The 17,464-nt window shown below is 41.3% G+C and overlaps 1 protein-coding gene across 2 annotated transcripts in view; it reads right to left on the minus strand.

The window, feature by feature from the left end:
- The window catches only part of ATRNL1 (attractin like 1), a 618,199-nt gene that overhangs the window by 457,776 nt on the left and 142,959 nt on the right, over window positions 1-17,464 (minus strand). For both annotated transcript variants that reach the window (XM_068139299.1, XM_068139300.1), the window contains exons 18-19: window positions 12,463-12,681; window positions 4,404-4,541 (exon numbers count right to left, since the gene is read on the minus strand). In XM_068139299.1, coding sequence (XP_067995400.1) covers window positions 4,404-4,541; window positions 12,463-12,681 — 357 coding nt within the window. The remainder of the gene's footprint in view (window positions 1-4,403; window positions 4,542-12,462; window positions 12,682-17,464) is intronic.

Raw genomic sequence — 17,464 nt, forward strand, 5'->3', positions numbered from 1 at the left:
GTCCAACCTATCAACACAGACCCCGTGACTAGACCATAGCACCAAGTCCCACGTCCAGTCCCCTCTTGAACACCTCCAGGGATGGTGACTCCACCACCTCCCTGGGCAGCACATCCCAATGACGAACGACTCGCTCGGTGAAGAACTTTCTCCTCACCTCGAGTCTAAACCTCCCCTGGTGCAGCTTGAGACTGTGTCCCCTTGTTCCGGTGCTGGTTACCTGGGAGAAGAGACCAACCCCTTCCCGGCTACAACCACCTTTCAGGTAGTTTTAGAGGGCAATGAGGTCATCATCTCTGGCTTCTCTCTTACTTTCTTGCACTTCGAACAAAGTCTTAAAAAGGATGCTGTGACTTTGATGACTATTGCTTTACACTTTTCTTTGCCATGCAGGGGCTTTACCTCACAAATTCTAAGCACATGTACAGTGCCTGGACTTACTAATTTATTTGCTGTGTATTATTTATTTCCAACAAAGAATGCAAATCATTTTGTGTAAGCAAGCATATATCACAATGTGAGGTAGCAAATTAATTTCATGTTGCATTTTGGCTACCTCCTTCACATCACAGGCATAACAACTACCTGGAATCATTTTAAACAAGTGTAAGAAGAGACAAGTACAATAATTTACCATTATAGAACTTTCTTTAACATAAAAGGCTTTGGCCTTTTATTACTGATTTTAGTACAGAATGCAGCAATGAATAGTATCATAGTATCAGTCAGGGTTGGAAGGGACCGCAAGGATCATCTAGTTCCAAACCCCCTGCCATGGGCAAGGACCTCCCACACTAGATCAGGCTGGCCAGAGCCTCATCCAGCCTGGGCTTAAACACCTCCAGGGATGGAGCCTCAACCACCTCCCTGGACAAACCCATTCCAGGGCTTCACCACTCTGATGGTAACAAATCTCCTCCTCACATCCAGCCTGAATCTCCCCACCTCCAGCTTCATTCCATTCCCCCTAGTCCTATCACTACCTGAGATCCTGAGCAGTCCCTCCCCAGCCTTCCTGTAGGCCCCCTTCAGATACTGGAAGGCGACAATTTGGTCACCTCAGAGCCTTCTCTTCTCCAGACTGAACAGCCCCAACTCCTTCAGTCTGTCCTCACAGGAGAGGTGCTCCAGCCCTCTGATCATCCTCATGGCCCTTCTCTGGACACCTTCCAGCACGTCCATATCCCTCTTGTAATAGGGACTCCAGAACTGGAGGCAGTACTCCCAGTGGGGTCTCACCAGAGCTGAGTAGAGGGGGAGGATCACCTCCCTCGACCTGGTAGCCACACTTCTCCTGATGCAGCCCAGGATCTGATTGGCTTTGCGGGCTGCAAGTGCACACTGAGAGCTCATGTTGAGCTTCTTGTCCACCAGCACCCCCAAGTCTCTCTCCTCAGGGCTGCTTTCCAGCCAGTCCCTGCCCAGCCTGGATTTGTGCCTGGGATTGCCTTGACCCAGATGCAGGACCCTGCACTTGGTCTTGTTGAACCTCATGAGGTTGGCTTGTGCCCACCTCTGCAGCCTGTCAAGGTCCCTCTGGATGGCCTCCCTTCCCTCCAGCCTGTCTGGTGCACCACACAGCTTGGTGTCATCAGCAAACTTGCTGAGGGTGCACTCAATGTCACTGTCAAATATAAAAATAATTCAAATCAGGTATTTCTGCAATGGAATGTCACCAAGAATGTAAGGATTACATACATAGTATGTATGTATGTATCAGTCAGGGTTGGAAGGGACCACAAGGATCATCCAGTTCCACCCCCCCGACATGAGCATCTTTACTGCAAGCCACTTATTAGGGCTGAATGTAAACATGCATACACCAAGAATAGAAACTCTCATTTTCTGTGTAGAAGACAAACTCTTTGTTACAGAATTTCAATAACTGGTATTAGCCACATTTTTTAGAAGAAAAAGTACAATTACAAATATAAAGTGGGAGCTTTGTCAAACTCTTGCCTATCAGCAACTGACATCTCTCACTTCTGACAAAAATAAAGCAAGGTGAGGGTCAGTCACAAAGTAAACCTGGGTTAGATGGAAGGCTTTTTTAGTGACACAGTAACAAAATTCCTACAGATTCCACAACAAGTAAGACACAGTAACATTTTAGTAAGCATTCATTGCATGGCAAATATCTTCCTCAACTAAAACTGGGACATGGGGGAATGCACTTGTCTATGTTGGTCAGCTCTTAGCTTCTCTCACAATGTACAACCTCTTTTCCCAACATCATCTGCTCTCCATGACTAAGTCAGATACTTGCAACCACAGCAACTTGCTATCTGAAGAATATCACAGTGTTACAGATGTATTTTAAGAGTTATAGTCATTATCCTGTCATTCCTTCAGAAAGTTTTCAATTGTGACCCTCAAAGAAATAACTCAGGATCAACGCACCGCACGCTCAGGCAGTCTGAGCCCTCATACAGATGGATGAGTCTTAGCAGAAAAGATATATTGGTAGGGTTCTGCCAGAAACTCAGTTGGCAGCATCAGAGAAAAGAGAGAAAAGAGACACAAGACAGGACTACGAGGATGAAGGGGTTGGGGTTTTTTTTGTCAGGTCTTCATAATTTCTTTTTCTTTGCCTGACTATCCCATACTATTTCCTATCTCATTTTCTAACTACTACAGTCACATTTACACTCAGCTTCCCCCTGAGTTGCCTGCTCTTCCACTCACTTTTACTTTAATTGTAATTTTAATTTGAAGCTATTTCAATTTTTTTTCCCCTCTGTTGCCAAAAGCATTGCCAGACTGAAGGACCAAAAAAATGAAAACTAAAAACCAATTGAACCATCTTGCTCTTCATATTTGCACACTGACTGATCTCAGCTACGGCCCCAAAATCATCCTGAATCAAAGGAAAATTGATTAGACTTATCTACGGATCACTGGTGGGGTTTTTTCCTGCAGAAATCCCTGGCCCATGATTTGAGCATCTCTGTCACAGGACCAGAAGAAAAATAAGATTTACTGAAGAAAATCTACAAGTTCATAATGACTACATTCATCAAAATGTCTCCAACAGATTTATGACCTCTGTACTGCAAGACACAACACACCGCTGCAGATAAAGCCTCAAAATAATTATCATCTGCCTTTTTTTGTTTTAAAGCATTCTTTTGTGTAAATAGCTCCTGTTAAAATCATGTCTACCAATAAAAAGATGTACTCTTACAGACTAAGGTTGAAAAAACAAGTTGTAAAATCTATAATTTTACTGGTCTTATAAATGGATTTGAGCCATTATTGCACTGCATATAATTCACTAAAGGTGATGGAATGCTTATTTGGTTGATAGCTAATGTATCCCTGAAGAATAAAAGCTATATTAATACATCATTTTGCCATAAAGGTGATATAGACAGCAAAAGAACATTTTGTCAACTTCAGGAAATAAGAGAACTATTAAGAATTATTTAAGGTGTCATAAAGCACCAGCAAAATGTGAAATTGTCAATAGGGGCAGACATTAATCTTTCCATCCCCTTGAACACACTTTCTACATATCGTGCTTGAGTTTACCAGATGTGCAGCTTTCTGCATTGACTCCTGCATGCTCGAGTGGGGAGGAACAAGTGAACCCTTAAAATGAACAGACATTCCCTCAGAGCAAAGGTCCAGTTTAAGTAACATCAATAACACAGAAGTTGTCACAGGACAAAACTTTCTAGCACCCTCCTGGATCCAATCTCATCTTAATGACTTTTCATGTTAAACAGGGGAAGGAAGGATAAATTCAATTATAAGGGAATATACCAAAACCATCTGGAGTATTGGATTTGATTCTCTTTTACTTCAGGGAGAATCCTCCAATGGCAGCTATTACAAAATGAAACAGATGGAATTCCTGAGGGTACCTGACAATCCTCAGTGTACCAGGCTTTGCTCTTTAAACTATTCATGAACAAGACTTGATGGTCTGTTAAAGGCATCATTTTTCTACTAGCAGCACACATTTATACAAATCAGTGCTATCCTACATTATGCTAAGTCCCTCTCAGCCAGGCTGCTCTCCAGTCATTCATCTCCCAGTCTGGAGCGCTGTATGAGGTTATTGTGGCCGAAGTGCAGGGCCCTGAACTTGGCCTTGTTGAATCTCACACCACTAGCCTCAGCCCATTGATCCAGCCTGTCCAGATCTCTCTCCCATCTTGTTCTTAGAGCATCCAGACCAAACAACTGCAAAATAATGATTCTGAAGGCAAGGTTTCTCTAAAAGCTATTAACCTGGTTTTGAATCATTAATTTAGCTGACCAACTCATTTGCATTATCAAAGAGATGTTTAACCTTTAAAGAAAAGCTGATTTCACGTTACATTAGAAAAGTTAAATTCACATTACATAAAACATCATATGATATATTTTTTTCTTTTCTTCCTAGCAGAATGACTTACCTGTACACTGCCCTCCATTTGTGGGGTCCCCATAATATCCTGGCATGCACGTTTCACATTGTCTTCCTGTGGTGAGGTTTTTACATTGATCACAGACATTACTGTTGACGCAGGTGCTGTGGCCGTTGCACTGGCAAGCTAGAACATAACATTTAAAAGCCGTTATTAAACTGCTTTTGGGAACAAATTTTTTCCTTTATCACAAAATTGCAGTACAATGTAATTCTGAAGGAGCTGAATCCTGACTAATGACCAGCATAAATATCTGTACTTCGACACATTACCTCTTTAAAATAGTATTGTGGCAAGACATGAATTCACACAAAAGACCACAGAAGGTATGATGTGTATGAAAGAGACTCAGTTCTTTTGCATATTCCTGTGTTGTGAAATTAGAGGCACAAACGAGGCCAAAATATCAACAGCTAGACTACTTATTACATAAATAAAGTGGATGGATCAGAAGGGGAGAGAGAGAGAATAGAGAGAGAGAGAAGAGGAATTATATTACCACACCCCTCACCCACCCCCCCAAGACAGTTTGAGTCTATGGAGGAAAGGTGCTGCAGGAGATGTAGGGTCTGTAGAGAAAGGATGATGAGGCTTTGGCTGCAGGCAAAGTTGCAGCAGGATGAGTTGCAGCAGGCAGATCTTAGGACACGGAGAGAAGGTTCAGTCTGCTTCTTCCAGGCTCCATGGCCTCTTTTCTTCAGAGCAGCATTGTCTCAGGCTTTCCCTTCTCTCCTGCTTTCTTTCTCAGTGGCATTGTCCTTCTCCTGTGTTTTCCTTCATCTGTGTTTTCGGTTCTCTGTTTTACTTCTGCTGAGGCAGTAGTTGCTCAAGTCTTTCACACAGTTTTTTAGTCCTTAATTATGTGTCCAAGTATTGTCCCTCAGGAACTCAGGGGCCAGGAAAACATCCTGAGGTAAGTATCCAAGTATCATTCCCCAGGAAATCTTTCTGTGTATTCCTGTGTATTTGGGCAGGGGTCTGGATGGAGGTGGGGGGCCTTTGCCTCCTCCTTCTCCATCTACCTGCCCACACACTCACTACACATCAGGAAGCAGGTGGTGAATCCATTGTCTCACCATCCTCCCTTTCCAGGTACTTGATGGGTGGAGATTATCTTGTCTTATGAATATTCCCAAAGGTGGCCTTGGTCCATTGTTGCAAGACCAGCTGTGGTCCAGTGAGCAATGTTATCTCTGCACCTTCCAAGAGTCCTTCCAGCGGCTCTGCCCAACACATATCAGCTATTGTCTGGGCAAGCAGCAAGTGATTTTATCTTTGTTGAGTCACACCAGGAGAGACAAGCTTTTAGTCTCTCTCAGAGATCCTTTCCAACCCAAACTGTACTATGATGGTCACTCAAGAAACCTGTTCAGAGGCAGTCAGTCACCAGCTGAGAGCAAATGAAAACCCCACACCTGCATGAAATCCACCGTGAAGCATTCGAAAGACTACTGTGATGGAGAAATGAGGAAGATGAACAACTCACACTCAAACTTTTATCTAACCAACAACAAGAAAAAAAAAAGCAAACAAATAAAAAATAAAATACAATAGAACCACCAGACAAACAACCCTGAAGACTGTCTCATCCTCAACATTTCTGTTCCTCACGTTACCTTTGGCATACTAAGGGGTTTAGGGACATCAGGACCACCAACAGCTCCAGTCCCTCTTAACCACAACTGACTTTGGGGAAAGTGAAAAGAAAAAAAGATTAACTACTATCAACAATGTTTTTATGCCTGACCTTAAAAGCATAAAATTGTTTTTTATCAAATAACAGTATCACAAAGCATTAATCTTGCACTGTATCTCCATTCCAGTGCTCCACATTTTGAAGAAAATCAGAAAGTCCTGAACGCTATTGCAGCAAAATCACAACATGATTTCTGCCAAAATCATTGATCCTGCTGCCATGACTTGGCTGAATGACCAAGAGGTTTTGAAGGATGACCTCGCTATAGAGTGGGACCTCAGAGCTCACAGCGCTCAGCAGATTAGCAATCTGTCAATTCCAGCAGCTTGTCAAACGTCAGACTATGTCAAACCTGTCAATCCTTTCCTGGTGAAGGGTGTGTAAGACTCAGCAGAGGACATGGCTGTCTCTGTAAGATTTATTGTGGTGGTTTGGGGCTTTTTTTTGTTCAATTTGGATTTTTAATCTAAACATCACAGTAACTGTGTCTGCACTTCTTACTTTTGGATTTCAAACTTTTTAGAGCTGTTTCATAATTTAGTAGTTGAATAAATTTACTCATAGCCCCTTAAGCCACACGAGTTTAAAATCTCTTCTTTCTTCTATAGCTATGCCTTGTAAATGAATAGCAAACATTTCTGTACCACTGGAACAGGTGACCTCTCACAGTCTTGTTTAAATATCTTTAGAAATTACAAGTTATCTTTTCTCCCTTGTCTTGTCTCAATACCTTTAGAAAGTAGAAGGATTTTCTTTATTCCTGAGAATGTTTGATTTTTAGGTAACTTTGTGGTGTCCTCCTCCAGGCACTTTGCCATTTACAGTATATTGCCTTTCTCAAGGAACAAACCCCACACGAATCACAGCTCCATTTTAGGTTTGTTTATGTGTGTTACACATTTAATCACTGAAAGTAATTGTTAAGAAACAAATGCAGCACAATAAAACAGAAGCAAAAGCAGAGACTACATTAAATAAGTGTTCCAGTACAGTAAAGTAAGATCATCTAATTAAGACTATCATAATGTAGGGAAAATATTTCAGTCTGATATTCTCTAACTAGCAAGTATTGATTAATTGATTATCAACCCCTCCTAATTGCTTAGTTCTGCATTTCTTTCTGTGTGTGTGTTATTTAAAGAATAATGAATTGTGAATTTTAGTTTTCTGTAAGTCATAGTATTAGATCTTTATAAGAGCTAATTATGACTTATAAAGAGCTCTTTATAAGATTTTAAGAGCTCATTATAGCTCTTAAGAAAATGGAAGAGATCTTAAATCATGCTCAAAAAGAAAAACTCACCCTAAAACAAATGCAAAGAACGAAATCCAATGCAAACTACAACTGCCAGAGCACACCACTTTCAGATTACATTATATATTTTCCTCCAAATAAGTATCTCAGTGGTAAAAGTGACAAATCAAAACAGTTGCGCAGTTCGATGCCTTCCTATGATATAGGCAAGTGCAATCACAGTACAATTAAGGTTGGAAGAGACCTCAAGGATCATTGAGTCCAACCTATAAACACAGACCCCATGACTAGACCATGGCACCAAGTGCCACGTCCCATCCCCTCTTGAACACCTCCAGGGATGGTGACTCCACCACCTCCCTGGGCAGCACATTCCAATGACGAATGACTCGTTCGGTGAAGAACTTCCTCCTCACCTCAAATCTAAACCTCCCCTGGCACAGCTTGAGACTGTGTCCCCTTGTTGAGGTGCTGGCTGGCTGAGAGAAGAGACCAACCCCTTCCTGGCTACAACCACCTTTCAGGTAGTTGTAGAGGGCAATGACGTGAACCCTGAGCCTCCTCTTCTCCAGGCTAAACAATCCCAGCTCCCTCAGCCTCTCCTCACAGGGCTGTGCTCAAGGCCTCTCCCCAGCCTTGTTGCCCTTCTCTGGACATGTTCAAGAGTTTCAATGTCCTTCTTAAACTGAGGGGCCCAGAACTGGACACAGTACTCAAGGTGCGGACTAACCAATGCAGAGTACAGAGGCACAATGACTTCCCTGCTCCTGCTGGCCACACTATTCCTAATGCAGGCCAGGATGCCATTGGCCCTCTTGGCCACCTGGGCACACTGCTGAAGCTATCAGTATTAAATAATTAAAATAATAATGAAAATAATGAGATACTCTAATGAACATTTAAGATGAGAAGTAAAGATCATTTAAAATGAGCAGTTAATTTTTTTTTAAGACTTTTTTTATATCAGTGATTTTAGTGCACACCACTGCCAACCACAAAGTCATTTTCTAATACATACAAATATGCTGCAGCTGAATCTTCACTGAGGCTCCCCTGGAGATAAGCAATTTTATGTGTAATTTACTTTTGACCTCTGTGTTTAAATGGCTGCTGATGCCTAAAACCATTGATAATAATCATTTTAACAAAATACTTAAAACTAGGAAAACATAGGAAAAGGATGTCTGGGGATCTGGGGAGAGAATACTTCATCGAGTTATAAGCAAACTCTAGAATCAATTCACACTGCTTTTCAGAGGAGAAATGTAGGCTTGAAAGCCAAGCTTGGGCTTCTATTCTACCTCAGCTGCTCTCCTCATGGGAGGAAATGCCAACACTATTTTTCCTTTTTCCTTTTTTAAATATATGATAGTTTTTCATTTTATCATATAATAATAGCTTAGTTAACCATAAATGTGATGAAAAAATGAAAATCTTCTCCCATCAAAGGAAATACTGTGACAGCTGCTTTGAAGACTATTGATTTCAAAATGACCAGTCACAAAAAGAAACATTTTTCTTATGCTACCTGCTGAAAACTAGTTTTAAAGATTTGGACAGAAAATGAGAATGAATTTAAAATATTTATCACCACCACAATTGCCCAGAAGCATTACAAAGAGAATGGATAAGAACTACAAGGAAAACTAAGTGCATCCATGAATGAACATGGATGATTTGCCCAACTATTGACCAGTGTGGCAGAAAAATCTTCAAACTAAATGTTACAACCTATTTGTTTTTATTTTCATCCACATCACAGACTGTTCAGCAAGCTTATACTGACACAGTATCAATTCTATCTTGTTTCAAGTACATCAGATGATTGCTGTCCTGAGAATAATAAACCATGTTAGTATAATCCATTACAGATAATGTTTTGAGAAAATGAAAACAAGAGCCTAGGATCAAAACCTACAGCATGTACCAATCAAAATGAAATTTCACATTAATTCAATTTTAGTTCTATGGCTTCTGTAGGGTTTGCCTCCTAAACTCAGAGCACATGGAGGGTTTTAAACCAAAGTGAATTCTTATTCTGAACATACAGTAAGTACAGAATTTTTTCCAAGAAGAACAATTATTAAACAAGATCATGACACGTTTTGGACAAGCAATATACATATCTGTATCTATAGATAGATAGATAGCTGTTTAAAAGATATTAAAATATATAACTATATCTATATACTATAGATAATATATGTATAGGGAGGTACAGATAGCTATAGGGAGGTAATGGGAAGGTATTAGGTAGGTAGGGAGAGATTGGTAGGGAGAGATTGGTAGATGTCGGAGTGTGTTCAGAGATGGCCACAAGGATGATAAGAGGGCTGGAGCACCTCTCCTTTGAGGACAGGCTGAGGGAGTTGGGGCTGTTCAGTCTGGAGAAGAGAATGCTCCAAGGAGACCTTATTGTGGCCTTCCACCATCTTAAGCAGCCCTACAAGAAAGCTGGGGAGGGACTATTTTAGAGTCTCAGGGAGTGATAGGACTGGGGGGAATGGGAAAAAAATAGAAGTGGGTATATTCAGATTGGATGTCAGGAAGTCATTCTTCATCATGAGGGTGAAGGCACTGGAACAGGTTGCCCAGGGAGACGGTAGAAGCCTCATCCATGGAGGTTTTTAAGGGCAGGCTGGATGTGGCTCTGGGCGATGTGATCTAGTGTGAGGTGTCCCTGACCATGGCAGGGGGTTTGAAACTAAATAATCCTTGAGGTCCTTTCCAAGCCTAACAATTCTATGATTCTATTCTATATTGGAATTTCACTGTGCAGTGAATGTCTAATTGCACTTACTATCAATAAATGTGTATTCTGTGTCCAGTTCTGGGCCCCTAAGTTTAGGAAGGAGGTTGACTTGCTGGAACGAGTCCAGAGAAGGGCAACGAAGTTGGTGAGGGGTTTGGAACACAAGCCTTATGAAGAGAAGCTGAGGGAGCTGGGGCTGCTTAGCCTGGAGAGGAGGAGACTCAGGGGTGACCTTATTGCTCTCTACAACTACCTGAAGGGGGGTTGTAAACAGGCAGAGGTTGGTCTCTTCTCCTACTCAACCAGCACCAGAACAAGAGGACACAGTCTCAGGCTGCGCCAGCGGAAGTTCAGGCTGGAGGTCAGGAGGAAGTTTTACACAGAGAGAGTGATTGCCCATTGGAATGGACTGCCCAGGGAGGTGGTGGAATTGCCATCACTGGAGGTGTTCAGGAGGAGACTTGACAGGGTGCTTGGTTGCATGGTTTAGTTGATTAGGTGGTGTTGGATGATAGGTTGGACGCGATGATCTTGAAGGTCTCTTCCAACCTGGTTTATTCTATTCTATTCTATACAAAGAACCGAAGTTTCCATACAATGTAATGTCATTCTATTGCTTCCAAAAATTTCCTAGAGGCTTCTTTATTCAGGAAACAGTATTAGAGGGTTTGCATTTTCTTGGTTTTAACTTAAAATATTTGCCAGTTTTGGACTGAATTTCCATATTCTAAAGTTTAAACTTAAAAAAAAAAATAATTAAAATCTGCTCTCTACCTCTAATTTTTTTTTTTTTTTTAATATTACTAAACTAAATCTTTCTTCAGAGATTCTGCTTTTGAAATAATCCACATAAGTATAGCTATATATAAATTCACACATATAGGTATACATATACACAGAGAGAAAAAGGCATCAGTGAAAAAAGTACCCAGGAGAGAGGGGGGAAACAAAACACCAAACCAACAGCTTAGCTTCATGTACCCCTAAAATTTCTGATCCTAGAGAAGCTCCAAGCTTCTGAATTTATCAGCAGCAGGAACACTTGCTGGGAAAACAATTTAGGCACAATTACACCATTTATTCTGAAAAGAAAAAAAAGTTTTCAAGGTTTTAAAATATACTGTTTATTGTCAGTTATCACTGGAGGTCTGTCATACTCCCCAATGTGCTTTTGATTTGCCTGCACTACTACACTGCTGCTTTCGCACTGCTTTCAGGACTGCACTGCTGCTTTCACCCCCTGCTTTCAGGACTTGAGTATTTCCATATGGCTGTACACTTGCAGCTTTCCACAGTCTTAAAACACTTGATGTCTTGGTTACATTTCCAGTGAACTTCAAAATTCAAATACTATACTCAGATTGGTATGCCTGAGACTTCAGGAATTCTCTTGAAGATTAAAAAATCATAGAATCAACGAGGTTGGAAGAGATCTCCAAGATCATCCAGTCCAACCTATCACCCAGTCCTGTCCAGTCAACCAGACCATGGTACTAAGTGCCTCATCCAGGCTTTTCTTGAAGATCTCCAAGGACAGTGAATCCACCATCTCCCTGGGCAGCACATTCCAATGGCAAATCACTCTCTCTGTGAAGAACCTGTTCCTAATATCCAGCCTGAACTTCACCTTGCACAACTTGAGACTGTTTCCCCTCCTTCTGGTGCTGGTTGCCTAGGAGAACAGACCAACCCCCACCTGGCTGCAACCTCCCTTCAGGTAGCTGTAGACAGCAATAAGGTCTCCCCTGAGCCTCCTCTCCTCCAGGCTAAGCAACCCCAGCTCCCTCAGCCTCTCCTCACAGGGCTGTGTTCCAGGCCCCTCACCAGTTTCGTCTCCCTTCTCTGGACACGTTCCAGTACCTCAACATCTCTCTTGAATTGAGGGGCCCAGAACTGGACACAGTATTCAAGGTGTGGCCTGACCAGTGCTGCACACATTCTATTAGCTCAAAACGTCTGAAAGGTTGTGGTAGGTTTTTTTGACCCACCACAAAGGTAAACTGGAGGCACAGCTCAGATATTTGTTGGCCACCCCCCAATCTCACAACCAGATGGACTTTTGCTTGAGCAGCAAGGACACAGGAAGTTCCTGCTCCTGGTCAGCAGCAGCTGCTGATAATTCCTCCCCAGCTGCACTGCTCTTTGGTGAATATAGAAGCCAGGAGAAAGCAAGAGCTGAAGCAAATTGATACAGGTGGATTTTAAAAAGCAGAAGGATAGGATGGGTGAAAACCTGTTTGCAAATAAATGGCAGTGTTATTTGCATCGTTCCAAATAAAGTTGTCATTTGGCATGCTGAAACAGAGAATCTTAATTGATATACAAGAAGGGAAGTAAATCTTACCTGGACATTGGATAAAAGACCACTCATAATTCTTCTCTTTTGGGCAAAGATTAGCATCGAGCACCATTTCATTGGAGTGCATGCCAACAGGCTTCATTGGGCCTCTTGATGATCCTTCCAAACATTGCCCTTTTCCAGTGTTACTGGGATCATTGCACCATCCACAGCCGGGTTGTTCCAAACACTGTCCACAAGTCCTCAGTCCAGAGCAGTTTTGAGCTTTATTATATGAAACACAATATTAATAATGAAAGAATTATTCTGAGGTTTTGGTCTGGGTTTTGAGATTTGTTTTTGTTATTTTTTTAAACTAAATAAGGTGTTAGGATTTTGTAACAGTTGATGAAGCAATCACTTTGCATTACTATTTCCTTGTGTATATTAAAAGAAAGTCAGTAACACTGGCAAGAATATTTCCATTTTCTGTAAAAGTTGCCCTCCTTCAGAGGTCACAAAATACACAGCAGGTGTTTGTTACATGGAAGTTCACCAACAAAGATTTCAAATAAAGCTAGTGTAGCAGAATAATATTACATATCTTCATTAAATCCCACGATAAAATAGATGAGGCTGTGCTTATTATTAATACATAATATGGGTTTCATACGTTACTAATTTTATTGACATAGTCTTCCAATGGGAAAACTTAAGAATTCAAGACAAGGTCAATAATCCAAAAAGAGTGATAATAATCAGAAAAATGTAGTAACTCAAATTCAAACCAAACAGACAGCACTTTAAAGGTTTATTTAGAATAAACTTTATTTAGAATAAACCAAACCAGGTTGGAAGAGACCTTCAAGATCATCGCGTCCAACCCATCAACCAATCCAACCCACTCAAACAGCTAACCCATGGCACCAAGTACCCCATCAAGTCTCCTCCTGAACACCTCCAATGATGGCGACTCCACCACCTCCCTGGGCAGCCCATTCCAATGGGCAATCACTCTCTCTGTATAGAACTTCTTCCTAACATCCAACCTGAACCTCCCCTGGCACAGCCTGAGACTGTGTCCTCTTGTTCTGGTACTGGCTGCCTGGGAGAAGAGACCATCATCCGCCTGTCTACAACCTCCCTTCAGGTAGTTGTAGAGAGTGAGAAGGTCACCCCTGAGCCTCCTCTTCTCCAGGCTGAGCAACCCCAGCTCCCTCAGTCTTTCCTCATAGGGCTTGCGGGGTTTCTTTTCTGGAGGACTCTCAAAGGGCTTCTACATGACTGTACCCTCTCAGTTTGGCTAAGCTGCAGCCAGGACATTATATTGTGCCATGGTCTAGTCATCAGGTCTGTGGTGACAGGTTGGACTTGATGACCTTTGAGGTCTTTTCCAGCCTTGGTGATACTGTGATACTCTGATATCCAACTAATGTTCACAGCTACCTGAATCACTCTACTGCATAAAGGCAATACTTGAATCTAGGCTATAAAGGGTACACTGAACAGAACAATCCCATTTTGAATTAAATAAACTGGCAGCCAAATAAAGCTAGATACTCTGATTTCAGCAACTATTAAAACTGTTTAAAAGTAACAGAAGTCAGAGATTATAAAAAAATAAAAACTCCAGTAGTCTAAAGATAGATTTTGGTATCAAGAGAACAGGCAGTTAAGAATTTGAATGTGATCTCAAATGACTTCAACAGTGCAGAAAGTTAGCACATGCTTTTGTATCATTTTTGAAGGTCTCTTCCAACCTGGCTTATTCTATTCTATTCTATTCTATTCTATTCTATTCGCCTTGGAAGAATCCACATAGGAAGAAATGTTTCAATTTTCCACATATGGAAAAGGCTGGGTGGAGCCCACAACCCACTCTCCACTCTTCCTGGAAATCAACATCAAACATGCAAACAATTAGTTTTCAACAAACTCTCAGATGACCTGAAGCCGAATAATGCAAATTAAGAGGGGATTAATACATTTCAAGATAGACAGAAAAATAAAGACCACCATTCTCTACTAGCTGGCCTACCCTTTCAGAGATGCACTGTAAATGATCCAAACTATTCTCATGCTGCTATTAATAGAGCTAGAAGAAAACAGTTCTGAAGTATCAGTTGCACTATCTTCCTGGAAGATAAAACAGAACTAAAAGTGAACATCCTTAGATACTCTCTGTTGTGGCATTCAGTTCAAAACCAGAAGAGACCTAACAGAGTTATTGTTTATGGAAGCAGGGGATATTCGAGCAGAAATGCTCTTTGAAATTCAAGAGGTGGCCCAAGATTGTTCAACTGTCAGCTACTCAATCAAAAGTCATAATGGATGGAAGATGGGGAGATGAGTGGAATGCAATTTTTTGGCAAGCAGGTATTAAAATGACAAAATGTCACCAATAAAACAGTGGTTTTCATTTTACTTCCAAGTTGTGAAAATAAATGTGGAGTTCTCTGTCGGTTTATTTTTTCTTATAAATCATACATGCTTGTGTGAAGTTTGGGGCTTTTTTTATTCAAAGGAAAACATCAAAAACTTCAGAAAGAAGTAACTAAGAATAAATGTTTAAAAAAAAAAAAAAGAAGAAGGGGGGGGAAAAAGAGTATTTCCTTTTTTAAGATATTATTACATTCCATTTTTCAAGTACATAGAAATACTACCCCTTGATAAAGGAATCTACCTCACTACCTCAGCAGCAATAATGGTATAGCTAAATCAAAAAACAAAATACAGTAATTTAGACTAAATTGATGTTTGATTTGAATATTCATTTTCTTGTTTAAATGTAAAATAACTAAGACTCTAAAACTCTGACAAAACCCTGCTTGTAGACACAGACTCTTGTTTAAATCTGTTGAACAGAAAATACATCATCAGTAAATTTGCGGACAACACCAAGCTGGGGTCAGGAGCTGATCTGCTGGAGGGTAGTGAGGCTTTGCAGAGGGACCTCGACAGGCTGGACAGATGGGCAGAATCCAACAGCATGAGATTGAACACATCCATGTGCCAGGTTCTGCACATTGGCCACAACAACCCCATGCAGAGCTACAGGCTGGGGGCAGAGTGGCTGGAGAGCAGCCAGGCAGAGAGGGACCTGGGGGGTACTGGTCGATGGTAGGCTGAACAGGAGCCTGCAGTGTGCCCAGGCAGCCAAGAGGGCCAATGGCATCCTGGCCTGCATCAGGAACAGTGTGGCCAGCAGGAGCAGGAAGGTGATTCTCCCCTGTACACTGCACTGGTTAGGCCACACCTTGAGTCCTGTGTCCAGTTTTGGGTCACTCAGTTTAGGAAGGATGTTGACTTGCTGGAATGTGTCCAGAGAAGGGCAACGAGGTTGGTGAGGGGTTTGAAGCACAAGCCCTATGAGGAGAGGCTGGGGGAGCTGGGGTTGCTTAGCCTGGAGAAGAGGAGACTCAGGGGAGACCTTATTGCTCTCTACAACTACCTTAAGGGAGGTTGTAGACAGGCAGATGTTGGTCTCTTCTCCTACACAACCAGCACCAGAACATGAGAACACAGTCTCAGGCTGCACCAGGGGAGGTTTAGGCTGGATATGAGGAAGAAGTTCTATACAGAGAGAGTGATTGCCCATTGCAATGGGCTGCCCAGGGAGGTGATGGAGTCACCATCATTGGAGGTGTTCAGGAGAAGACTTGATGGGATGCTTGGTGCCATGGGTTAGTTGTTTAGGTGGGTTGGATTAGTTGATAGGTTGGACACAATGATCCTGAAGGTCTCTTCCAGTCTGGTCTATTCTATTCTATTCTATTCTACATTTCCATACAAAACTGCCTTTATACAATGACGAACTGGTTTGCAACAAATCCCCTTTGCCTCAGTTAATACAAACTTTTACAGACCCAAAAAATGACAATTAAAACAAATTTCACATGTTCCCCAAACAAACTGAATCTTCGTGATGATGTGCAAGTGCTGCACAAACTAAAACAGAAAACAAACTTTGAGCTGACATGATAAACACTATTTTTTAAAGCTTTGAAATATGCTGTTTTTTAAAGCTAAGCATCATTCATGTGGTGTTCTGGAAATTTTAGAATAGAATAGAATTAATCAGGTTGGAAAAGACCTTTAAGATCATCAAGTCCAACCTATCATCCAACACTATCTAATCAACTAATCCATGGCACCAAGTGCCTCATCCAATCTCTTCCTCCTGCTACAGGTACAACACAACTTTTCTTTGCTCAATATTTTCCCAAGCCTCAAGTGAAAACAAGTAACCATTTTCTGTAGTTTTTATATTTGTACCCATAACCTACTAAGTGAAATCATGATCCTCTTATGCCCCTGTTTCTTGCAGTTAACATCATCAATCATATTACAACACATCCAGAACTAAAATGTTCCAGAGGTGCTGACATGAAAAGATCCTTATGGAGAGAGAAAGGAAGGTAGAAGTAACTAGAAAAAAAACACTCTCACAGATTAAGAGCAGTAATGAGAGTTCAATAGCACACTTCAGAAGTCCAGGTTGGGCTACCACTGGACTGAAGTCCTTTACAGTTAGGAAACACTTTCATCAAATCCTGAAGGACAGCAAAAATACAAAGAACCAGTCTCCTGTAGGGTGGTGACTGAGATAAGATTATGACTGAAATGAGAATCTAAGCACCGGGCAGCTTGATCCAGCATCTACATGAATTATGGCACCAGTATGGCACCAATACACACTGGAACTGCATGGTGCTGTCAAGGTCTGCACCTCCTTTACCTGCCTGATGGCCTAACAGAATTCCTCCAATTCCCATGGAGAGGATAAACAATCTGTGAGGGTTAATAATCAGCATTTGCCAGAAGAATCTAAGGAAGACCAAGACCACTTGTTTTGCATCTGTATTACAATACTCAAGACTAAAACTATCGTTATTATAACATAGTATTTATCTCACATGGTAAGAAAATGGACTCCTTGGACAAAATAAATCAGAACCTTAAAAACTTTGAATTCAATTCGTCTCCTTGTTTGTTCTTTTTTTTTTTTTTTTTTTTTTTTGATGCTGTATACATCTATGTTTTAAAAGTATTCATTTCCAACTCATGA

Source organism: Melanerpes formicivorus, unplaced genomic scaffold, assembly GCF_026170545.1.
Source record: "Melanerpes formicivorus ecotype bairdi unplaced genomic scaffold, bMelFor1.0.p_v2 SCAF_6, whole genome shotgun sequence".
NCBI classification, from domain to species: domain Eukaryota; kingdom Metazoa; phylum Chordata; class Aves; order Piciformes; family Picidae; genus Melanerpes; species Melanerpes formicivorus.